Consider the following 24,829-nt stretch of genomic DNA (forward strand, 5'->3'; position numbering starts at 1 on the left):
ATTTCTTAAAGGTATCCTTCTTGCTTTATTGATTTGGCTTAGAATGGATTTGTTTCCTTTAATTGGCTTCATAGAGTGTTTGATGATAATCATACCAATCTCGTAGAACTATAGTTTATAACACTGTCAATGTGTGTTCTATATATTAGATATTTCATTTTTCCTACTTATTAGTAAAGGAAATTGAATCACCACATTAAGAGTATCACCACGATTAATTCAATCAACTCTTTTGTTTATTGATACTTTCACTCGTTTTATGTTTCGCACGTAACGTCAAATGCTTAGGTGTGACCTTGAACGTGGTAATTAAATACCCATGGACAATGTGTATGCAGAAGTTATAATTAACTAGGTGAAACCCCACACATTGCTACGGAAATTTAGCATGATAATAATAAAAAATAACATGTAAAATAGCTAGATAACATCATATTAAGTAAATTAATGTGGTTTATGATAATTTAAATTTTAATAGTATGTAGAATGGTGATTTAAACGTAAAAAGTAAGGTGGTATGACTTTATGGTAGAAGAAAAGTAGGGAGATAGTTTGGACCGTAGATTAATCATCTAAAGGCTAAAAATAATTGATGTGATATGACTTAATTAGAGGAAAAAAGGAGAAAGATAATTTGGACCATAGATTAATCATTTAAGCACTAACTAAGTGGGGATGAACTATACAAGTATATAGGATATCATAAAACATAATAAAGATATACATTGAAACATTATGTGAATTATGTTGGATGATAATTTAACATGTTTGTATTTGAAAAGCTCTTAAATTATAAAAACTATAAAGATATAGCATGTTTGCATGATGTTTAAATGTGATGATTGTTAGTGGATGATGATGTGGCATCTTTGCATGTTAAGCTTAAGGAGTTAGTGGGGGATAACTTTGTAGTAAGATATGATTTGCTGGATATATACAAAATATGTATCCACTAAATGCGATCTGAACAGCTAGTGGATTCTTCCCTTATTTTTTATGGTAAACTAGATTTAGAGGTTGGATTGAATTTCATATGTAAATTTTTTTCATAAATACAATTGTATATTTTTATGCACAATTATGTCAATCAGTCTACACCACTAACTATATTCTAGACGGTCTAAGCTGGGTCGACATGTGAACTCACCTATAGGCTATAGGCTAAGTGAGTGGATAACCGTCTTAGAGCAGGATCAATAATACCGCCCGTTGCTGGCTATAAAATTTGCCATGTCATTTAGTAGGCTATATAGCATATAGATGTAGCTTGCTTTTTCTTCCTTGGGCAGGCCAAAAGCTGCATGCACAGACCGTTTGTTGTCCAATCGCCATTTATCCTGAACAGCTACTACCCAATCACTATGCGCAAGCAAGGGTATGGCCAATTGCAGTAAATTCACCTAGTCTTGAAGACTGCGTGCAGCCGGCGCTAATATAGTCGCCTGCTTAAGTTCTCTGTTCTTGTTTCCCTCCGCCAGCTCAGCTTTTTTGCCATGATGGACATATTATAGCCGGCTTAATTCTCCTATTATACTTGCTCTTAGACCCACCTAGATTTAATTCTACAAATATTTATTTTTCTCTCTAATTAATATGACATTTTTTCTGTCTCTATAAGAAATATGCTGGTACCTTTTTGAGCTATTTTTCCGTTATGCGTTTTCTACCCAATTGTTGCGTGGTACGTTTGGACCACGTGTTTGCCTTTTTATTTTCTACCCATCTCTTGATCATTAGACGTCATTTCTCTATCACTCTTCTTTCTATTTACATTTTTCAAATTTATGCGTTTGTATTATTATTTATAATTTCACATGCATGTCCTGATGATTTCCCGAATTTCAAAAGAGGCTCATTTGTATAAAAGGTGATCGATGCAAATCCTGTTCCAACAAATCAAAATAAAAACAAGGAAAATTATCCAATACAATTAAACACATATTTTTAAAAGGGCAAAAGCTTTGTCTCAGTATGTATTGATAGAGACGGTTCAAACAAAACAAGGGAAAAATTTACGGGGGGTGGAGAAAAAGCACAACCCGCAAAACTAGATGGCTAGGAGATATCCTTCCCAAACCGGGTAACTCTAGGAGGTCGTGCACTCACGCCTTTGTGCACGTCGCGGCCGTTTCTTTGATTTTTGCGATCAAGGTTGTTGGGGTTACTACTATGTTTCGGAAAATTCGTGCATTCTGCTCGTACCAAAGTTCCCAGACTACTAGAATCAAGAGAGATTTCAACTGCTTCTTCAGGTTGCGGATTGAAGAGGATACGCGTCCACCATTCCTCAAGAGAGGCGCATGCGTCCCGATACTGCATTTGCAAGTCAATCCCGATCCAAGTCTGGATCGTTGACCAGATCCATTGGGATAGTCTATAGGTGGCCAACAAATGAAGTGTCGTCTCCTGAGTTATTCTGCATGGAGGATATATTTGTTGTTTTGACCAGCCTCGCTTTTGTAGTTTGTCCGCCGTCCAAACTTGGTTTTGAATGACTAACAGCTAGAGAAGAATTTGCACTTTGGTGAGGCCTGTAGCCTGTCCGCTGTCCAGACTCGGTTTTGAATGACCAGTAGCTGGAGAAGAATTTGCACTTTGGTGAGGCCCAACATTTTCATATTGCTTCAGACCGAAGCGGTAGATCCTAAGAATTGTAAGAGGTAGGCTGACTTTGTAGTATATTATGCATTTGTCGTTAGCTTTCAAGATATGGTGTCCCTTTGAGGTCTGAGCAACTACATCCGTTGTAGGCGCTCCCACAGGTCGATGAATTGTTGCAGGTGGTCAGGGCGGAGATATGGCCAAGCTGAATCTCAGTGATCCACGTGTTGCCTTCTAGAGCTTGCTGGACCGAGCGGTTCTTTCTTTTTGAGATAGTGTAGATTGCCGAGGCGAGACTCTTGGGGGTCTGACCTTCAAGCCAGTGTGAGTGCCAGAACTTTGCAATTGTGTCGTCCCCCAGCCGTATGGTGGCGGCCGCCATGAAGAGATCTCTATCCTGCTTGTCACACAGCATTGAGGTTCCCACCCAGGGTTTTTCGCACAGCACTACCGAGCGGTTCTTTCTTTTTGAGATAGTGTAGATTGCCGAGGCGAGACTCTTGGGGGTCTGACCTTCAAGCCAGTGTGAGTGCCAGAACTTTGCAATTGTGTCGTCCCCCAGCCGTATGGTGGCGGCCGCCATGAAGAGATCTCTATCCTGCTTGTCACACAGCATTGAGGTTCCCACCCAGGGTTTTTCGCACAGCACTGGGGTTCCCACCCAGGGTTTACTGGCATCGCACACTCAAATCAGAGCCACCGAATGTGTAGAACTCTAGCGAAGTGGTAAAGGTCCAGGACCCGCGGCTAGGTCGCCTAGCTCCTTTGGTCGGCAGACCTCTTCTTGTCTATAGTTCCCTTCAAACTTCCAAAAATTCCGTCACATCAAATGTTTGGACACATGCATGGAGCATTAAATGTGGACGAAAAAAACCAATTGCACAATTTGCATGTAAATTGCGAGACGAATCTTTTGAGCCTAATTATGCCATGATTTGACAATGTGATACTACAGTAAATATTTACTAATGATAGATTAATTAGGCTTAATAAATTTGTCTCGCAGTTTACAGGCGGAATATGTAATTTGTTTTGTTATTAGCCTACGTTTAATACTTCAAATGTGTGTTCGTATACTTCAAAAATATTTTGGCACTCGAACTAAACACGGCCTATATACAGAACAATAATATAGTTTTACAAAAATCAGTATGATTAGACAATCCTTGAGTGGCCAGCTAGGTTTTAGGTTCAGTTGTACAACAACTGTGACCACGTTCATGTATAGGAACAACCATTGATGCTTGTGCAGTTTTCACTCAACATACATGAAGTCACTTCACGAGATGAACAGTTCATCATTGACAAAGCATTCCTCACAGTCAACAGTCACAGGCCCCTCTGCGCCGCGTAGCTAGGCAATTCCCAAACAAGCGCGTGCCGCCATCACCTACGCCGCGGGTTCGTGCTCGCGTGCATGCTAAGCTCCCCTGCATCTGCATGCATGTGGATCGCGGTTCGCCGTTCGCGGCCTAGTAGCTAGGTAGCTCCTCATGTCTCCAGAAGCGAAAAGCTCTCGGGAGTACACAGATTCTAGAACACGATAGGAAATCTGGAAGTCTTTCTAGGAGAGAGATCGATCCCTTTGACGTCGGGAGAGACGGCGCCAATCACTCGCTGCTGATCACCATCTGTCTGCGAGCTTTTGGAAGCCAGCCGGCTGGGGCCCCGGCTACGGTGCAATGTGTAGGAATTATAATAGATATGTTGAGTCCTATGTAATGATTATTTACTTTAAAAAATCACAAAAACCTACTCCCTCTGTTTCAGATAATAAGACGTTTTGACTTTAATCAAAGTCAAATTGTTTTAAATTTGACTAAGTTTATAGACAAATATAGTAATATTTATAATACTAAATTAGTGTAATCAAATCAATAATTGAATATATTTTCATAATAATTTTATCTTTGGTTGAAAATGTTATTATTTTTTTTATAAATTTGGTCAAACTTAAAGCAGTTTGACTTTGACCAAAGTCAAAACATTTTACAACCAGAAATGGAGGGAGTATTTGATAAGAATGCACGTATGAGAACTTTTATCATCTTGTCTGTTCTAAGAGAGGGAGTTCTTAAAAGAGAGAGTACTCTACTCCGTCCCGCTCGTCAACGTGCACCAGCGATCAAGAGAGCAGGTCTCGGTACCTTTGCCCTTGACACCTTGCACAAAAAAATACGATTTATGGAAAGCACTTCGTGCGACTGCTCGCTAATCTTCCACAACGGCTCGTATTTCCTCTATGTTAGAGAGCTACGCACAAAGAAGATAATAAATAGCGTTTGTAGCGCCCACAATAGTGGCCACTATAGCAGTAGCGGACCTCTACCGTTACCGCTACAAGGTAGCGGACTGCAAATAGCGTATTGGAACTTATCGGCCGCTATAGCGCTTCGCGACCACTATAGCAGCCCACTATTGACTTTGTTGAATCGCTATAATAATTAAACAATGTTCTTCACGTATGGAAAGAATAACTTAATATTGTGTACCTTCTTTATCTTATATATTTATATGCTATTTTATAATTTTTATGTTATGAAATGTATAAGTAACTAAGCATACAGTATAAATTTTAGATTTTAAGTAAAACTTGATGTAAATATTGATATATAATCTTTATTTTTCTTAATTCAGCTATTGGAACTTAGCGTCCGCAATAGCGCCCGCTATCCGTAATCCGCTACCCAGACACTAATCCGCTACCAACCCGCTATACGCTATTTATTACCTTGCGCACAAATGACAATACCTGACACCACACGTTGTTCCTACGGTGCGCGTTGCTCTTCGTCGACAACGGCTCATACTCTACATTAGAGGATCGGGCTACGCGCAGAAGACAATACCTTGCACCGCGCGTTGTTCTTACGATGCGCGTTGCTTCTCGTTGATAACACCCGGCACCACGGATTGTTCTTGCGATGCGCGTTGCTCCTCGTTAATCCGATCCACAACAGAACCAGCGCACCTTATCAATCCGATCCATAGCAGAACCAGATCCCTCATTATGTCTCTAATATATTCAGAATCTTTGACCTTATGTAGTTGCCTATATATATCTAGATTGGACGATGTGGTTCAGCTAGTTTATATCTTACTGTCATGATTTATTTATGAAATAAATTAAATTTATGTGTGCACATATTTTCATCACAGTGAACTAGTGGACCGGAGCCCGGAGGCCGGGAGAGTCTCCTATTGGCAAGAACGAGGTAGCAGAATTGCCTACCCTTGACATCTCCGGCAGGATTGCCTACTCTGACATCTCCTCTTTCTTGTTTTCTTGCTATTTCTCTCTTCCTATCAGTAAAAAGAATGACCATGAACTCCTCGCGTTCCCTTCGGATGAAAACCAAACGAATCCGACACGTATGTACTACGTACGTCTTGACTCCAACCTGCAGCCAGCCATTTCAATTCCTTGGGTTTTCAGGTTGGAGTCCGAACCCAGTTAAACAGAGAGCCGGCAGAGTTACTCTGCTTGATGCGTCCTTCAAATCTGATCCAAATCATTAGTTATTGATCTTGTGATTCGAGACCAGAGAAAGTGTGCTTAGAGCAAGGTTAATAATACAGCCGATCTGTTGGCTATAAAATTCTTTGTAGCCTTCTCTCAGCCCGCACATATAATAGTTAGCTCTTTACAATTAATATATGGCCCACTTGTCTCTCTCACAGAGTTTCTTGGTTTTTTGTCCAAGCCGGCTATAAATTTACAGCCCGCTTCTTCTCTCTCTCCTCTCTTTCTTCTCCACCTCAGCATTTAGCCGGCTTATAGCTTACTATTATACTTGCTCTTAACAATGCAAAGGGCCAACCCGACAACATTCCGGTTCTACGGGGATTCACTATGGAGCATATGTCTCAATCAGCTTGTAGTTAATGATTCCTTGTGTCTTTGGGCTTCACAGAGGGTACAATATGCAAAATTGGTGCTCCGTGCTCATGCAACAATCTTGTAAATTGATTAATTTCACCTATTTTTATACGCTTGCACCCTTTTGAGAATGAGCATATAAATTCTACAACATGGTTCGCCTGGTCAAGGAGAAAGGTATGTCAGTTGCTTCATTTCATTGTTTGAAGAGAAGGGAGAACTACACATATGCCGTCACATCAGAGACCTCATGCCAAGTTAAAAAAAAAAAAAGAGAAGAAGAAGAAGATGCTCAAGCCGATGCAAATAGCTAACTACATCGGCATCAAGAGCATAAAAAACTCAGAATACTGGTCCACTAGCTTGCCACTGTGCTATCGATCGAGCGTTGCTGTCATTACTTATCCCCGCCATCATCGCTTCCCCGCCATCATCGTCGCTACAGCAAGTGCATCGTCGCTTGATTGAGTACGCTTCACCACTTATGGATGAGGGAGAACACTACCGTCTTAAGGAACCAATGGAGCGGGGTTAAGAGGAGCGTCTTGGGGTACATATGTTGGGCCAAGAAACTGTTGGATTTGGTAGATCGAATTGTGACTCGACACGTGGTATTGATTAAGGAAGAGACTAGAGAGAGTGGAGGAAAAATTGCAACGTACTTGATGAGAGCAAATTTCGATGCGTCTTGATATCTGAGGTATTAAGAGGTATTAATTGGATTTCACATCAGAAATATCAAAAAAAAAAGCATAAATTTTAATACATTTTGATGTATGAGAGTGGTGCTAAGAGATAGAATAGTATTTCTAATACTTTCTCAAAAACAGTAAATTATTTAAGAATGATCAATAGGATTCACGAGAGGAATTTCTCAAAAACTGTAAAATTATTTAAGAATGATCCTCAATGTCCAAAGCTCAAGCAAAAACTATGATGGGCGCTAATTACAATCTGGTGGCATATCTGGTTAATGAGAAATGAAAAGATATTTAACCACCAACCCCTAATCGTGAGTCGGGCAGTAGCGGGCATTCCTGAAGACATAAGAGACAGAGAATTCGTTTTCAAACCCCCTTAATTTATGTTTCTTTTCTTTGCGTGCATTATAAGAAGCGTTAATTGCCTCTACCTCTTGTATTGATATGTAAAAGTTTCATTCCCTATCTAATATAACCGACAGTTCTCTTGCCGTCTTCTATTAAAAAAAAGGATTCACGAGAGGAATTTTGTACAGGTGAACGGGAGAGAAGACTGTATTATTTTATTTCATTTCGATTATTGACCGAATTATCACATTCGTTTATCTATTCTATTATAGATATAAATAATATTAAAAAATAAACTTAACAAATAGCTTAAACAAGGAATTCAAGCGATGTGGTGCATGGATGTTTCTCTTTTTTTTTTTACAAAACGTATTTATTAGAGGCGTGAAACAAACAAACCATAACAATAATTAAGTGAAGTACTGAAAAGAACAGGCCGTCATGAGTCATCAGTTATGGGTCTACTGAAAGGAGAGGGACAAGGTGCTTAGCAGTTAGCACTAGTGGGGGACCAGACGGAGAAAGTCTAAGGCTCTGTTTTGAGTAGTTTGAGATTCTAACAAACAATTTTTGAGTACCCAATTAATCAGAACCATAAATACTGTTTATTTTCTAGATTTTATAAGTACAACTTTTAAAGAATCCATGCGAAAATTTAGACGGTTTAAGAAAGACAAAAATCCTGAAATAAACTGCAGTTGCTAAAAGCCCCTCGAAACAGGACCAGAGATGGCAACGGGAAATTCACCGCCGGGGAATGCATCTCCATCCTCGCCCCCGCGAGACAAAACTTTCCATGTTCCCATCCCCGCGTTGTACAACGGTGGATACTTTGTTCCTATCTTTGACCCGCATGGTGAATCTATCCTCGTGGACTCTTCGTCCCACTTAAAATAGTATATACATGCCAAATATATATGCAATGCAACACATATATTTACACTTTATATTAATGTATTGACATATATGTACTAATTTACATGATAAAAATATAAGATTATCATTTATCAAAGATTATAAGGAATATAATCACATAAGATAAGGGAAGCATAATGGTGTAGTGGTAGTCTGCTAGAGTTGTGGGTGCATAAATTTACCCATCATGGTTCAAATCCTAGTGCCCACGAATATTACGCACATGTAGGTGGGCTTTCAACACTTTAGTGAGATCAGGGATGTGCTGCTAGTTTCCGTCCCTTAGAGCATGTGTAGGTGACGCATTCGCGGATGTGTGAGTGTGGTGTTGTGTGTGTTTGCCATGTAATTAAAAAAATCACATAAGATAAGTAAAAAAAATTAAACTTGGACCCTTCTACGGGTCTCCGTAGCGGATGGAAACAAGAAATGGAGGACAATCCCCACCTCCATAAAACCCGACGGGGAGATGACTCCTCTTATTTAATTCCTTTTAAAGAACTAGTTCTAACAATCTCGCCTCCTAACAGGTGAATTCACCACAGGGAAATAGGGAGCGGGGGGCCATCGCCATCTCTTGGCTTCGCTTTTTTTTTAAGAAATGATCAAGCTGTCTGAGGTCCTGTTTAGTTTCAGGGGTGAAAAGTTTTGATGTATCACATCAGATATACGGACACACATTTGAAGTATTAAATGTAGGCTAATAACAAAATAAATTACAAATCCGCCTATAAACTGCTAGATGAATTTATTAAGCCTAATTAATCGGTCATTAGCAAATGTTTACTGTAGCACCACATTGTCAAATCATGGAGCAATTAGGCTTAAAAGATTTGTCACGCAATTTACACGTAATCTGTATAATTAATTTTTTTTATATTTAATACTCCATACATGTATCCAAATATTTAATATAACAGGGTAAAAAGATTTTGCGTGGGAACTAAACAGGGCCTAAATGTCCCAACCGCCGGCCTCAGTTACCTTTCACCCCCGCTCACAGAAACAGACGGACAGGGGAGGCGGGACGCGGCCGGTAAGTCAGGGCCCCTGACTATACATGGCCCATCTCGGTGACTTGTCCCGCGGCGGCGGGTGGCGCGCCGTGGGCCACGCGCGCGTACGGGGTGCGCCCCGCGCCGGCGGCAGCGAGATCGTCGGCATCTCTTGTCACGGGATCTGTACGCTTTTCCCATGGCCCCCGCCCCGCCCCCAACCCAACCCAACCCAACCTAGCGACTAGGCGCGCAGCACACCTGATGACCGGGGGTTCCCTCCCGCGCGCTCGCGTCTTCTTCCTCCTCCTCATCCGCCCGTGCACGACTGCCTGTCTCATCTCGTCACTCGCGCCTGATCGCGAGCCGCGGAGCGGAGCGGATCACTGATCAACCGACGACCACCGGCCGGCGTATCCAGACGCGGGATCAGGCTTGGGAGCTGTAGCGCTGCACGTACGCTGGCTGTGGCTTGCATTGCACGCACAGCGCCGAGCTGACGAGCCATGCGTGTTCCCTGTCCTTACCGGCCTAACGGGTGCTGTTCACCGTGTCCCAATCAATGGGCCGGTGGCGCAAACATGTGTGGTGGACAGTGTCATCTTTTGGCACAGTATAGAGCCCTGCACTGGCGCGATGCAGGGTACAGCAACACGTACTGTGCCAAAAACGACAAGGATATATCTGTGGGCTTGTTGATGATTGCACCAGTGAAGGGCAGGGCCGCAGAGGAGGGGAAAAGGAAAAAACAGGTAATGTGTGGGGACTACGGAGAAACGCTACAGAAATGGAGCGAGCTACGTAGTTGTCGTAGTACGACCTTTCTTGTTGATCACAGGATGTCCAGGACAGCATTTCCCGTTTTATAGAGACCTAACGCACCAATAATGGAAAAATGTAAGGCCATGTCATGAACGAAATTTCGTCAGAGAGAGAACGGTTGTTTTTCCCGTGTTCCAAATGAGGCCCAGAGGCCAGAGCTTTCGTCATCTCTGGATGGAATAAGTTTATTTGAACCTCCCTCAACTCTTGCTCCTAGTTAAATTGTATCCCTAAATAGCAAAACCAGGTATAACACCTCCTCTAACTTGAAAAAAAGGTGCAAATTAACTCTTTGGGTGGTTTGAAAAACGGTTTTTACTGATGTAGCAGGTTAGGTTGACTTGGTCTAAGTGTGCTGACGTGGCATCCCAATCATCAGAGGAGTTAAAAATAGTGTGTCCCACATGTAAGTGACAAGGGCAAAAAAAAAAAAAAGAGGTGGAGCCCATTTGTCGGACTCCCTTCTCCTTCTCTTCTTCTCCCTCCTATTTCTCTTTCTCTCTCTCTCACTCTCACTGCCCGACGACAAGCATGGGTTGCAGCCGCAGGAGAGGATCTCGACGATGTGGCGGCAGTTCTCCTCCTCCGTGCTGGCGAAGTTCCCGGCAAGAGAAGGGACATCGGCGAGGTCCGCGGTGGTAAAGCTGCAAAGGAAGAGAGGCGACGGGCAATTACGTGTGGGAAGGTAGTCGAGGAGAGGCATAGGTGGCGCGCGGGGGGAGGATGGCGAGCTTGCGGAGCAATCGCTTTGCTTATTCGCGGAATAAGAAATGGCATATTTACAAACGAAAAGTAGTTTGTGAATAAAAATTTTATATGCGTGTTCTTAACGATCTAAAAGAAAAGGCTGAAAAATAAACTTCGATGAAAAAACCTCAAAATCTGCTCCAAAATTAAGGTTGAAAATTCAAATTTTGGTTGATAAGCATAAGCATAAGCGAAAAAATAAGGCCCCATTTTCTCGCCGCGCAATCCTTACAAGGAAAACCACCGGTCGGGCAAGGCTACAGCGGTGGTGGTGGCCAACAAAGAGGGAGGTGAGGGAGTCGGCGAGAGGCGAGAATCGAGATGAGGCAGCGGGTGCCGCCTGCTTGGGGCTCATGGCGCTATCTCCGTAGAGGCCGGAAATGGGGAAGAAGAAGGCTGAAGGCCAGAAAGCACCGTGGTTGTGCCGACATGCCACCGTCACCGAGACACCGGGCTGGCGAGCTGTGCTATTGCGCCGCCGCGTGCCTGTGTCCCTGCGTGGCTGTATAGTTGACGGACATGTACTGTTGTACATGAAGATATCACCGGTGAGGCCCTTGCGACTTGTGATACACTTGTTGAGGAAGTGGTGCGCCTCCACCTTCGCGTTCTAGATGCAAAACACGAACGGGGTGACCTTGCCTCGCTGTCGTCGCCACGCTCCTGCTAACATTCACCGTAGGACGAGGTAGGACGAAGTAGGACGATGGACAACAAAGCGGCAAAGCCGCTGCTGGTGCCTGGCCGGATGGCTTGCGAGGTGCCGCCGCTGCTTTCGGAGAAGACCGCGGCGAAGTTGGGTTGCCGAAGACTTGGAAGTAGGACGAGGTTGGCCATCGGTCGACGCCGTGCATAAGCCTCGCTGGCACCTATGCTTCGCAGGTAATCACTAGCTTAATATTCTTTGTCTCTAGGGGAACCACTCGATGAATGAGTGCGTGATGTCTAATTTGGAAAGGGGAGGTGGTTACAAAACACAAAAAAAAGGTGACTTGCACCGGTTTGATTATGACATGTGGGTCCCACATGCTGACTCGGCGAGTCAACAACGGTCAACCAGCCACGTCAGCAAAAACCGCTTCTCAAAACTGCTGAAGGAGGTGATTTGCACAAGTTTTTAAAAATAGGGGTGGGGTGGGGTGTTATATTCGGTTTTGCGTTTGAGGGTTGCGATTAAAACAGGAGCAAGAGTTGAGGGAGATAATAGACTTATTCCTCTCTGGTTCATATTGGAGTCCACTTCTCTGGTAGGGGCACAAACAGAGATTACGCAGAACAGCAACGAATAGTTCAGCTTGGCCGGTCCAATGACTTAGGCGTTATTTGTTTCAGCTTAAGATTACTGTAATCTACATTGTTGAGCTATATTATTATAAGCTGGATTATAATAAGCTGATATAGTTGTTTGTTTCTCTGGATTATTAGCTGCTTGTTAGCTGTTAGCCACCCAATAATCTAAAAAAAGAATCTTTAGAGTGGATTACCAGATTATAGTAATCTGGCTTATAGATTATAATAATCTATCATAATAAGCTATCTGTTTGTTTCAACTTACTCCTAATAATCCAGATTATAATAATCTTAAGCTGAATCAAACATGCCCTTAATTCATTATAGGTCCAGCACTGTTTTCCGAAACTCAAGGCCCTGTTTGCCTTAAACTGGGAATCCCAGTCGACTGAATTTGCAATGCTACGAGCTAGTATTATTTTTGCTGCCCTTTTCAGTTATTTTCGTCTTTGCAAATGGGGTTTTGACTTTTTGTTAAATTTTCTTCTGCTAGCCTTTGTTTCATTTTCAAGTGCAGCCGGAAAAGGAACAGAAAAAGAAAAAGAATATAGCACTCTTCTGTTAGCCGGGAAAATTTTCTTCTGTTAGCCTTTGTTTCATTTTGTTAAATTTTCTTCTGTTAGCCTTTGTTTCATTTTCAAATATAGCACTCTTTCAGAAAAAGAACAGAAAAAGGCAGTTATTTGAAGGTGAACCACCGCGCACATAGTAACAGCTCATTCCAACAGAGTGAACATCAGTTATTATTAAGCCAAGTTGTGAGTACATCAGTCATGAGATGACAAGCAAGCTGGACGCTGGACTGATGCATCAGTGGGCACGAAAGGAGTGATCTACTAGTGCCCGTATGAATTCCTGGTAGTACCGTTTGTCAGATGTTCAAACTTCTTACTGCCTGTCAGTATTTCTTCAGCAGCTTTCTGCATACAGAAGACCATATCAGTCATATGCAGTTTACGCACACAATAAGTGAACCATGAACAATATTACAAGAGGTCAAAAGAGCAAAGGAATTTATCTCTGTATACCTCCACGCATGTCAGTGCATACTGAACATCACTATCAGAAATTTGGTAGTGGATGACAAGCCTCATGCTGCAAATCAAGGGAGTGCAAAATGGATTGTTAAGAGTATAGTTGATGTATGAAGTACAATCCAGATCTTCAGTGAGAGGCCAACATAAGAATCACTATGCCTGTACTAGGAATTACTGGACAGTGAAGAACTGGATAAAATTAAGTCAGTGACTCTCTAAGATTAACTTTTTTAGACGAAATAATCAACTGGAAACTGGTATTGATCTGTGTAACAGGCTGAACTGGGCATCTGTAATTTGTAATAAAAACTGAGACAGAATTTAACCTCACCTCTTCGAGCCTGCTGGCATGGCAAGCACATTGCGTTGTTCAAGGACTTGACACAGTTTGTCAGGTGATATGCGTGAATCCACAATATCAAAGAATACCTTAGAAACGCACAGCACATTTTTCCATGTGAGATGTTTAAAGGTAATATAGTGGAAAACAAGAATACTCGATAGATAATCTTGCAGACTAACCATATTGGTCTCCACTGAAGTTGTATCAACTCTAAAATGCTTGATTTTCTTCAGACCATCTAAGCAAATGAAAGAAAAAAAGGTCAGGACTTTAAGTGTGATTCACAAGAATTCAGAAGGGGAATTTTGATTCAAGAGGAAAACACATGAAACCTGCTAAAACTTTAGCCCTTCTATGGTCATCAGCAAGTTTTCCTACAGTGTCGCGAACGGCAACATAGGCAGCCGCACAAAGAATTCCCACTTGCCTCATTCCACCACCTAGTGTCTTCCTAAGAATTTTAGCCTGAAAGCATTGTTCATATTTCCATCGTTACATCCCATCTGCAGTTTAAGGTAACAAGTTAACAAACAGAATTGAACAGACCTTTTCTATGAAGGCCGTCGAACCAACAATAACTGATCCAACAGGAGCGCCTAACCCTTTAGATATGCACACCTGCAGTGCAAAATTCAGAGAGGAAATTGCTGTTATGCTGTGACCCATTCAAAGTGAGCTGAAAATAAGCATGGTAGCAAGCAAATTGAATGTACCGAGACTGAATCCGCAGCTTTCACAAGTCGATGAACAGGAACTCCAAGGGCCTGGCACAACAGAACGCAATGAATTCAGAAGCTGGTACAGAATGCACATCCTTATGCGTCGAATATTTTAGTGGAAAAATGCATGGATACCACGTAGGAGTAGTACTTAACATGTGATGTGTTCTTTTAAATTATAAGACGGCAATCCTCTGATAATGGAACACTAAGCACATAATAAAATTTAAGGCAGATTCATTCTAATAGCAGTCGCTGTCAGATTGTAAAGACACTTGTTTCAGAGTTCTGAAGGACCCAGTTCATCACTAGTAGTAATAGATAGAATCACACCATACTCATTGGCCTCATACTACAAGTACTTACCACAGAAGCATTAAAAATGCGAGCTCCATCTATGTGAAGCTTCAGACCATGACTCTTGGCAACTTCACCAACCTCGTCAGTATATTCAGCAGACAGACACTTTCCACCACAGCTACAGAAACAACAAGAAACCAATCAGGTACAGGAATTTATGATACTCTCCTCCCCATCACAAGGACCAGCAATTAACTTGATTTTTATAAAACAGAAACAGGTGCTCGAGCAACTCACTTTGCATGGGTATTCTCCAGGCAGATCAGCCTTGTGGTCGGATAATACAGCGCCCCATCCGGATGCCTGATGGCGACGACAATCTTGTCGATGTCCATGGTTCCATCGGGGTTGTTCCTGACGGTCTTGGGGTGGACGCCGCCGATGGTGGAGATCCCGCCGTTCTCGTAGATATGGATGTGGGAGTTGTCGCCGAGGATGACCTCGCTGCCCCTGGTGTCGCAGTGGACGAGGACGGAGATGAGGTTGGCCATGGTGCCGGACGGCACGAACAGCGCGGCCTCCTTGCCCGTGATCCTCGCCATCTCCATCTCGAAGCGGTGCGCGGTCGGGTCGGCGCCAAGGACGTCGTCGTCCACGTCCGCGGCGGCCATGGCGGCGCGCATCGCGTCGGAGGGCTTCGTCACCGTGTCCGACCGTAGGTCCACCACGTTGGTCACCATTTTGAGGAGCTCCTCCTAGCCTCCAACTGCACTGCAGTAGTCAGTGGAAGCAACACGAATTTATAAAACGACATGGCATGAATTTCTTATCAATTTAAGGTGCAAAGTTTGCGAAAAGGCATGAATGGACACTGATATTGGTATTTTACTCGTGGCCGTACGTGGCTTCAAACTGATAGTAGTAACTTTTGTTTCGTCTTAAACAATGTTCTATCGCATAAAAAAAACTTACTGTTTTTTTGTTCCAAAGTTTTCATCTTTTTACTGTATATCAAAAATGGACCTATCATGCTATCGGCACAGAGTTGATAGATTTCACTGTCAGTCTATCTTAGATTCTAGATCCAACAAAAAAGGGAACAAGATCCTTTATGATAACATTCCCTCCACCACTCGTTCATCGTTCATAGTTCAACGGATAAAATTCATTGCTACGGCACTTCAGTTACAATAATTTTTTTTAGGAAAGTTATTCCTACGGCAATTGATTTTTTTTCGTTAACTCTCAATCGATGCTATGAGGCATGAGCCCCTTGGATTTCTTTAAGATTTTTATTGTCATCATCCATGATTTTGGATCTAACAGTAAAAAAAAAGCGATTGTGAGTTTAGTTATTTCTCAGTCACCTACTATCACTCCCTAAAATTTATCATAGGCAGTAAAAAGCAGCACGTTGCTCACTAAAGTACTTATAAAGCACGTTAGCAAACTTAAATTACTGTAGCTATATCCTCTTCGGTACTGCAGATGACCTGGAAAAAATAGGGCCACCAAGTCGCCCATTCGGGAGCAGCGCACAAGCACAACCCTCACGGAAAAGGGATGAGAAGAGGGAAAACAACAAAAATACTTTCGCGCTGCTGCAGACGCTGCCAAATCACACAGACAGCAGGGGCGAGCCGTGACCATGACTCCATGAGCCGTCGTCCACAATCGCACACGGACCATGTCTATACAGAGTGCAGCGGGAGAGCACAGAGAAGGACGCATGGTACTACTGCATCTAACTTCTATCCCTATCCATCCAACAACCACAAAAGTTGGCGTCACGCGTATCGTCCGAAAGTAATCAGGGCTCCCCGCTCCAAGAACAGCGGAGGGGGTGTAGTGTAACCGTGCAACTGAAAACGGAGCAATTTCGCAAGGCAGGGGAATGAATCGACTCATCATCAATCCTCATTTGGATGACTCAGTCCGTCAGCCAACGACATGAACGGGAGAGACGGCGAGTAAAAACCGAACAAACCAACCCCACCTCACGAGGTTCCCAGACGGCCAAAACCCGGCAGGCAGACGAGGTGGACAACCCATTCGTTCGATTCGACAGAGGAAAGGGGGATGATTTGCGGGATTACGCACCGGAATCAGACGGCGGCCGAGGCGCGGGACGAGAGGAGAGGCGCGGGTGGAGACGGGACGCGATGAGGCGCGGTCCGCAGCAGCAAAAGTGGGGGTGGGGTGGTGGCCTCTTCGGCCCATGAGACCTGCCCTTTATAGAGGTGGGACGCGCGCTGCGCCGAGCGATTCGTGAACCGGTGGACATACAGTCCACAGCACCAAACGCGCGCGTCACAAGCGCAAACGGAGTAGGTGCTGCGGCCGTCGCGCGCGGGGGTCGGCCGGGCCCGGCGCCTGTAATATCAACCGAGTCCGGGACTCCGGAGGCGAGGCCGCGGGACATCCACCCAAACTGCCCGCCTCACACCACACCCGTTTCTTGACCACCCGTTTCGTCACGTGCCGCGTGCGCTCCTCCGCCTCCACGTCGGAACTCGCCGAGCTGTTGGTTTCAGCTGCTCAATCATGCAAACGCAAGTACCGAGCGATCGGACTGTGAATCGCCCCCCGATCGCCATCGGACTGGATCTCTCAATCTGTCATGGTACACTGGAAAAACCTCCGGTGACGAGGTGAGACCCGCGCCGGGACTTGGAACCCGACACGGAATCATCCACGTAAGACAAGTTAAGTTCACATCAAAGATACCGAGCGGCGGAATATTCACCACGAGACCTCCCAGTAACAACGTTCGTGTCCGATTTCGCCTGTGCAGCTCTTCTAGTTGGAACTTGGAAGGGCAATAAGGCGGCTATAGCTGGACTAATTGAATTCCCAGCAAGCCTTTTTCATTTTTGCCAACGTGATTTAATTTCCTCCTGTTCTCTCCAGTGAGCTGTGACTTTGTTAGAGCTTGATTACGATGTGTTCTGCGTTGTCGCTGCGCTGACTCGTTTCACGGCTGGCGGATAGAGCCGGACCTATGTGCGAGCATGCCTGCACTTTTGACTCAGCGAGATAAGCTCGACGGCCGGGTGCTTGCTGGCTGTTTCCCAGTCGAATTATCGAACGAAGCAGGCCGTGAGGCCGGGACATAGCCGCCGGATATATAAGTGCCGTGGACTCGCGTTAGTTCCAGTACCACGTGCACAGGGCTCGCAGCTAGCTCAATATATTGACACTACGTGCATGCATGCGTCACGACGACTGCCAGATGGTTTGTCAGTCTATTGCTGTGGATCGATCAGCAGATCAGCACATCTCCGTTAATCGAAATTCCAACTCAGTATGCTAGGCGCTCACGGTAGATGAGACTGGACAAATCGGTTAGGTGAGCGAGGTCGTGCAAGCATCCTGAAATTGTGGACTCGCAGTTAGGTTTACAATTCCGACGAAATCCGGTCGGATTTCGTGAAATTTCGACGTTTCGATGAGGCTCGAAAGTAGAAATCGTCTGAGATTTCGAGGAGTTTCATCCAAATTCAAATTTGAATTGATAAAAAAAGAAAAAATAAAATAAAATCTTATAAATACTATGATATTCATAGAACCTATTGGGATATAAATTTTCGAAAAAAATGATGTAGTGTGTGTATTTACTGAAACTTACATCAGGAAAGAAAAGAATAAATAATTAAAAAAAGGAAAACACTTACATGGACTGAATTACTGATCGAAATTTCAATGATTTCGATCGAAATTTCGCCAAAAACCGACCGGTTTTCGAGAACTTGTCGACAAACTCAGGGAATTTGTATTTAAATTTTGGTTTATGAAATTTGTTTGAAATTTACCGATTTTCCACCGGATTTCACGAAATTCCGAATTCCGCCAGTGCCCGAAACGGAAGGGCCTGTCGGAATCGTAAACACTGGGATATACTACTCTTTGGTGATCTGTAACTATCGATCGATCCTGTTGGCTGCTGGCTCGTACTAGTAGCTTTGTTCCAGTTGGATACGATCGAGCATCCAATAGATGGATGGCGTGGAAACGTGCGACATGACATGGAATTAATTCATGTGCAGCACGGATGCAACATCCGTTCCGTGACGAAATCGCTGAAGCAAATCATTTGTCTGATCTTTAATCAGGAACTCAGGATATACAGGTGATGTGTGTTATCGAACCAGCCATATTCTCTCGCGTCATGTACAGATCGAATGGACTCAGCTGTCGTTAGCAGCCATACTAGCTTTCAATTGTTCTCCATGGGAGATTAGCAGAGACTACAGTGGTTTTATAGTTAAAGCTATGTACGAAAAACTTGAACGTATGGTCGCGTGGCCTAATGGATAAGGCGCTCGCCTCCGGAGCGGGAGATTGTGGGTTCGAGTCCCACCGTGATCGATTTTTTTACCTTTTTATACATCGAGTTGCAAACCAAAACGAATTGGAATTTGATTGTTCTTTTACATGTTTGCAATGCAAACCAAACCGAATTGGAATTTGATTGTTCTTTTACATGTTTGCAATGCAAACCAAACCGAATTGGAATTTGAAACATGCGTGTAGGTAGCCTAATCTGTATGGGGGAGAGGAGTCTGGTTTCGACGAACGAACTGCTTTATCCATGCAAAACCCCAACTTTTTTTTTTCCTTCCGCCGGCATCGCGCGCGATCAACCACTTTTGTCCTGACCGCGCCATGGCCGTCCCTGCCTCCGTCGTCGTCGCGTCGTGCCTCTGCGTCGGCGCCTCCGCGTGCGTGTCGTCGGGCCTCGCGTTCTGCGCCACGTTCGCCGTCTCCCTCCCCTTCGTGGCGCGCGAGCTGTCGCCGGAGCACATCGACGGCGTCTTCGCCGCCGTGGACGCCTGCCTGCAGAAAGGGGCTTGCTACGCCAGGGCCGCCGTCGAGGCCGAGACGCGGCGCCTGAGGGACCCGGCGCGATGCCATCCGGCGCTTGCGTTTCTCTACGCCAGGGCCGAAGGGGGCGCCCGCCGCGCCCGCGCGCTCGTCACGGACGCGGTCGATAGATTGGAAACGAGGGCCGCAGAATCGAAGTGGCGCGACATGACGGACGCATCAGCCGCGGCATTGCGCTGGCTCCGCCTGATCGCCGGCGCGATCAATCTGGCAGTGGCCGTTCTGATCACCATGTCCGAACGCCGGGCAGCCTCGGGCCTCAGGCGCAGCGGCGCGCACGGGATCAGGACGACGCCGAACTCGGAAGCAATGACAACCTCGAGCTCCAAGCTTGACGCCACATTGTTCGTCGTCTGGATCACCGCGACCTTCACGTACAGCACGCCAGTGTTCTTCCAATGCGCCGTCACCAGCGGCATGGCGTCGCTCGCTGCGTGCTTCGCATGCTTCGCCACGATGTGCTGCTTCGCTCTAATGCAAGCCAACAAGGTTCACCTGTGGAGTTCCCGCGACGCTGCCGGCAGGAACGCTGTCATGGCCGAGGTACCGCACGCTTGGGGGTTACTCTGGTCTGAGATCACCCTCGTCACCTACCTCGTCGACGCCTGCTTGCTGTGCATCACGCTGGACTCCCGGGCCTCGCGGCCTGTGGCGCTCGCGTTCCTGGCCGCCTGCAACCTCGCGACGCTCAAAGTGGCCAGTCAGGTCGAGGCCATCGGCTCCGCGGGCGTGATCAGGCGCCGAGGCCACGCCGTGGCGGTGTGCGCGATGGGCATCGCCAAGGTGTTTGTCGTGTGCTTCGTGCTCGACTTCCGCCTGGGCGCGTTGAGATTCGCGTTTCTCTGCAGCGTGATTGCCTTCCTGTTGAACAAGGCGGCCGGCAGCTTGCCGGACGTGTCCACCCCGGTGGACGCCAGTGCAGGGGATGCTGACGTCGCCGGAGACGTTGAACTGCTGCCTGAATACGTTAGTAATTCTGAGGAATTGAGCAACCATGCTACCTTTAACCATAAGGTGGAAGAAGATTCGAGTTCCCCTGCTGCCGGCGACCGTGAAAACGAACATGATTCAAGCAACTCCGCTACCATTGACGGTGGAGAGGACGACACGACTACCAAGGAGTATTTTGATGGATCAGATTCGGAGGAGCAGCGTCAAGAAGAAGAAGAAGAGGACTACGGCGGCGGCATGGACGAATGGAACCTCGTTGAGATCGATCCGGTGATGCCGATCAACGTTAATGGTGGCGCCAAGCGTTGGTGACGGAAGTACTTGCGCAGGGTTGTGTGATTCACAATTCTGCACTTGATCTAGATCCTGTTTTGGGAGTTTTTAGGTGCTGCATCTTCTCCCAGAATCATAAGTTTCTCCAAACAGTCCAGCTTTTAATCCAGATTTTAAGAAGCTGTAGTTATAGAATCAAAAAATAAACTAGAAATCAGAAGCTGGGAAACCAGTTTTTGCAGATTCTCAAAAGCTCTTCCAACCAGCTTTTGCAGATTCCAACCAACTGCTTCTTAGAATTTTAAACTCTCCCAAACAGGCTCCTATTCTCCTTCCATTTTTTTCTGAACTTGTTGCATGTTCACGTGTCATTGAGAACACGCAAAATTGAGAACACAAAGAAAAAAAAAAACCCCTCCATTCCTCCAGTGTCACGTCTCTCTATCGCTGCCTCGTTGGATTCTTGTGGACACGCTGTTTCAAAGAAAATCGGAAGTACGTCAAGGAGGGAATCTGTGTCACTCTCCCGTTACAGAAGGCTGCTAAAATTCGCACGTTGCTCATTGGATACCTTTTCTGCGCACTACTACTAGTAGTAGTATTTCGTCCTCACCCTTGCATTCAGTGGTCACACCTTTGCATTGCTGTAGAAAAAAGAACTCGTACGACTAGTAGTGAAAGCACTGTGTTAAATCAACAATTTGAGGCTCATTAACGACCAGCGAAAAATTGGTTGGAGACGGCAGAATAGAATAGTTGGATTTCAGAAATTTCCAAGCTCTCTTTGCAGTTACTCCTCGGTGTGCTCCCTTCGCAGAAAAGAAATTGGAGTGCTCCCAACAGCCTCCTCAAAATAATGAAAATCTCACACCAAAGGGGATGGCACGTTAAAGATAAAAGCAGTCATGCTTGGGCCCCCGTGCACGTGCATCCCAAGGACGGGATCAGAGAGCACACTACTACTCCTACTCCGGTCCAGCCACTGCACACAGTGCGTGTCGTCGTTTCAAATTGGGCTCCATTTAAGTCCAGAGCCTTTCTTGGCGGAAGCAGCCAGAGCGTGTGTCAGTGTGTGTGTGTGGGAGAGAGAGAGAGACAGCAGAGGCTCCATCGGCCATGGCGCTCCTCCGCTCCCTGGCTTGCTTCCTCTTCCTCCTCTGCTCGTCCTTCACCTTCGAGGCCGTAAATGGGAGGATGTACGGGGGAGGCGACGTGGTGGAGGAGGAGGAAGACGATAGCAGTACGGTCGCCGACGGCGCTCGCGGCGGCGCGGGTGGGTGGCCCGGGTACCTCTACACCAGGGCCGTCGGGAGATGCACGCCCCAGTAAGCATCCCCATTCTTTCCTCCATCAGTTTCTTGGCTTCCCTCTGCATAAGCAGATAGAAAAGTCATCTTTTTTCTGCTTATTCTTATGGCATCTAGAGGCTATGCGTTGTTCTTTAGTTTAGAGATCGAATCTTGGGTAGTCCCATGTGAAGAAACCCTTTTTGTGTTATTGATTTCTACTTACATTTGCCAATGCATGCGGCATGGCAACCGGCGGGCTTTGCAAACTGATACTCTACTGCTGGTTTCTACACGTCCAATATTCAGGAAATGAGCAATGGATACCTGAGTTTAGAAAATACAGAAGTACAATTTTTTTAGGCTTGTAGTATGTGCAAAGCGACCTCCTTTTGTGGTGGGGCAGATCTGAAAATGTCCTTGCAGATTTTAGCCAAGAAAGTCCAGCACGAATGTCAGGTATCCTGTTTCCACAAGGTTGCAAGATGGTATTTTTCGGAGCCCACAAACATTTGAAATCCCTTTTCGTGTATGCCAAGCGTAATCTTCTACTAGTACTACTTTGGGAGGTTTATCATCTATATCAATGTCATCTTGTCCCTCATTTCCTGCTGGGGTACACACAGTACACTTTGTGTAGCTGCTTTCCGTATTCACTTGTAATGCACACAATAAATTTTGTCTCAAGAAGCGTATATTGCTGTATTTCCAGCAGTAGAATAGCAGTATCTCTGTATTACAAGTTCGCTTGTGCTGTAGGAGTATTTTCCTACAATAAATACAGCGCAACCATCATAACAACTCTGTGTTGTGAGGCGTGTACTCTGTGTCCCGCGGGCACTGGGCAGGGCTAGCCACATGAGTTTCGTTAATTGCACGCATCTAAGCCTCTAAGGCCATTTCGTCCTTCTCAAGCACTGGTTGTTGTATTTTGTGGTCTTGTGGGGCGTTCTGTTTTGAAGAATGGTGTTATGGCCTTGTGGGGGTTGTTATCATAATAACCCAGCGCGATCCACTCTAGCTTATGCATTCAGATCAGATCAGCAACCCATGTCCAGTATTTTGGGGAAGTTAATCACAGCAATGGTTTATACAAACCAGCTGCTGCTCATGTGCAATGCTATCTTTACCAGTTTCATGAACTGTAGTTTCATAACCAATATAGGATAGGAGTATATATCAATATCTGGGACTTGAACTGGTGTTCTCTTCCGTTGAATGATGTGCAGATTCTGGAGCAGTGGAGCTGAGCAATGGCCCAACATCATCCCTCAGGAAGCGGCGGTGTCGAAGGTGTTCGGCTCAAGGTCCATCGACAGGTACGGGCCACGGCTCACCGTGCTGGAGGCCACCACGAGGACCGACGACAATGGCAGCAGCAGCGCCTTCGCCAAGCTCGTCAAGCAAGGCAGCGCGGCTCTGCTCAACGCCTACGCGCGCAAGGGCTTCCCCTTGGACTCGTGGGAGGTGAAGGCGCTGCTGCTGGAGGCGCTCGTGTCCGAGGACGCCGCGGCCGCGCAGGCCGACCGGTTCGAGCAGGCCAACGAATCCTGCATCTGAATCCTGGATCCTAATAGCGTGTTTGTAGTAGGTCACCTCTTCTGTGACTACCTCCAGCGATCCTGAAGAAAAATGTTGGCACCGCCGCACCGGTGTTTAAGGTGCAATGTGTGTAGTAGTAGTAGATTGTATCCGTGTCCTTGTACGCGATTGTTCCTTCGATGTGTTCTGGTGCCGTGTAGGCAACGCGTCGTGTATGTTGCTTGTTAGAGTGATGTCCAGCCAGGCCTGCTGGGCCTTCTCAATCCTGTCGGTGTAAGGCAAGTTGGGATATTACGCTTACGCTGACATTTCTTTTGGTACGATAACGTACTGCCTGAGCACAAATCTTTGCTTAAGGTCGACGGTGGCAGCGATCCTAGTTCTGGAGCACTAATTACCAGTGGACCTGAGCGACGTGCCGATTCTGCTTCGCATTACTGCCTTTTTAACGGTACCTACTTTCTGTCTGTCTGTACCGGCAACAAGAGCATCTGCATTACATTACACCGTGCAGTGCAATGTACTCTACTGGTAATTACTTCCTCTGTTTTACCATGTAAAACTTTCTAGCATTATCCACATACATATAAATATTAATGAATCTAAACATATACATATGTCTATATTCATTAACATCTAAATGAAATATGGGCAACGCTAGAAAATCTTATATTATGAAATAGGGAACTGTACTACAGTAGAAGTACATTGCATTGCACACAAAAAGTCCAAGGCGATCCCGTCCGAGAGCAAAGCGTGCCACCGTCACTTCCGCCATCCATACATGCACAGATTTACCAAATCGCCGCTTCCGCCATCCCGGTCGACCAGGCGATGCGCGCTACGGCCGACGGCCTAGGCCACGGAAGCGGCTGCAACAGATCACGCCTCGTTGCGCGCCCGGAGACTGGGCTGCGGCCTGCAGGGTGTGGGAAGCGTTGAACCTTGTTGGTTGGGCCAAGCCCTAGCGCCCTGGCCGCAGGGCGGCATTGGTGGTGTTGGGCTTCCCACCAAGCTGGTGTTTTGTTGGGCTCACGTGCACCGCAATAGTAGGACGGGAAGTAGTACTACGTGCCAACATCACGGCCCATGTAACACAATCTCTCTCCGTCTCCCTCAGCTACTCCATCACAAACCCCTCAAAGACAAGTTATATACATTTATCCATAATAAATTTTTAGAAGAAAATTTATCA

General features: G+C 45.5%; 3 protein-coding genes and 1 non-coding gene across 5 annotated transcripts; 3 read left to right on the forward strand and 1 right to left on the reverse strand.

Moving 5' to 3' along the window:
• Window positions 1–13,025: 13,025 nt before the first annotated feature.
• Window positions 13,026–16,902, reverse strand: LOC4336402 (low-specificity L-threonine aldolase 1). 2 transcript variants are annotated; one of them, XM_015778358.3, is made up of 10 exons: window positions 16,799–16,902; window positions 14,996–15,464; window positions 14,765–14,876; window positions 14,393–14,443; window positions 14,226–14,297; window positions 14,012–14,144; window positions 13,859–13,917; window positions 13,668–13,765; window positions 13,328–13,394; window positions 13,026–13,219 (listed from the first exon to the last, which is right to left on the reverse strand). In XM_015778358.3, exons 2-10 carry the CDS (start codon window positions 15,436–15,438, stop codon window positions 13,136–13,138), a joined length of 1,119 nt encoding a protein of 372 aa, XP_015633844.1. In that variant the 5' UTR covers window positions 15,439–15,464; window positions 16,799–16,902; the 3' UTR covers window positions 13,026–13,135. The 2 variants fall into 2 exon arrangements, with proteins under 2 accessions (XP_015633844.1, XP_015633843.1); XM_015778357.3 differs by having other exon boundaries at window positions 14,996–15,469.
• A 2,091-nt stretch (window positions 16,903–18,993) lies between these two features.
• Window positions 18,994–19,066, forward strand: TRNAR-CCG (transfer RNA arginine (anticodon CCG)). The gene has a single exon. It is a non-coding gene; the product is annotated as a tRNA-Arg (tRNA).
• LOC4336405 (uncharacterized) lies at window positions 19,050–21,219 on the forward strand. The gene has a single exon (XM_015779611.3). The coding sequence runs from the start codon at window positions 19,364–19,366 to the stop codon at window positions 20,843–20,845; it is 1,482 nt and encodes a 493-aa protein (XP_015635097.1). The 5' UTR covers window positions 19,050–19,363; the 3' UTR covers window positions 20,846–21,219.
• Window positions 21,220–21,857: 638 nt separating this feature from the next.
• On the forward strand, window positions 21,858–23,954 carry LOC4336406 (uncharacterized). The gene is made up of 2 exons (XM_015778728.3): window positions 21,858–22,131; window positions 23,322–23,954. The coding sequence occupies exons 1-2, from the start codon at window positions 21,923–21,925 to the stop codon at window positions 23,650–23,652; spliced, it is 540 nt and encodes a 179-aa protein (XP_015634214.1). The 5' UTR covers window positions 21,858–21,922; the 3' UTR covers window positions 23,653–23,954.
• The last annotated feature ends 875 nt before the right edge of the window (window positions 23,955–24,829 follow it).

Source organism: Oryza sativa, chromosome 4 (assembly GCF_034140825.1).
Source record: "Oryza sativa Japonica Group chromosome 4, ASM3414082v1".
Classification (NCBI taxonomy): domain Eukaryota; kingdom Viridiplantae; phylum Streptophyta; class Magnoliopsida; order Poales; family Poaceae; genus Oryza; species Oryza sativa.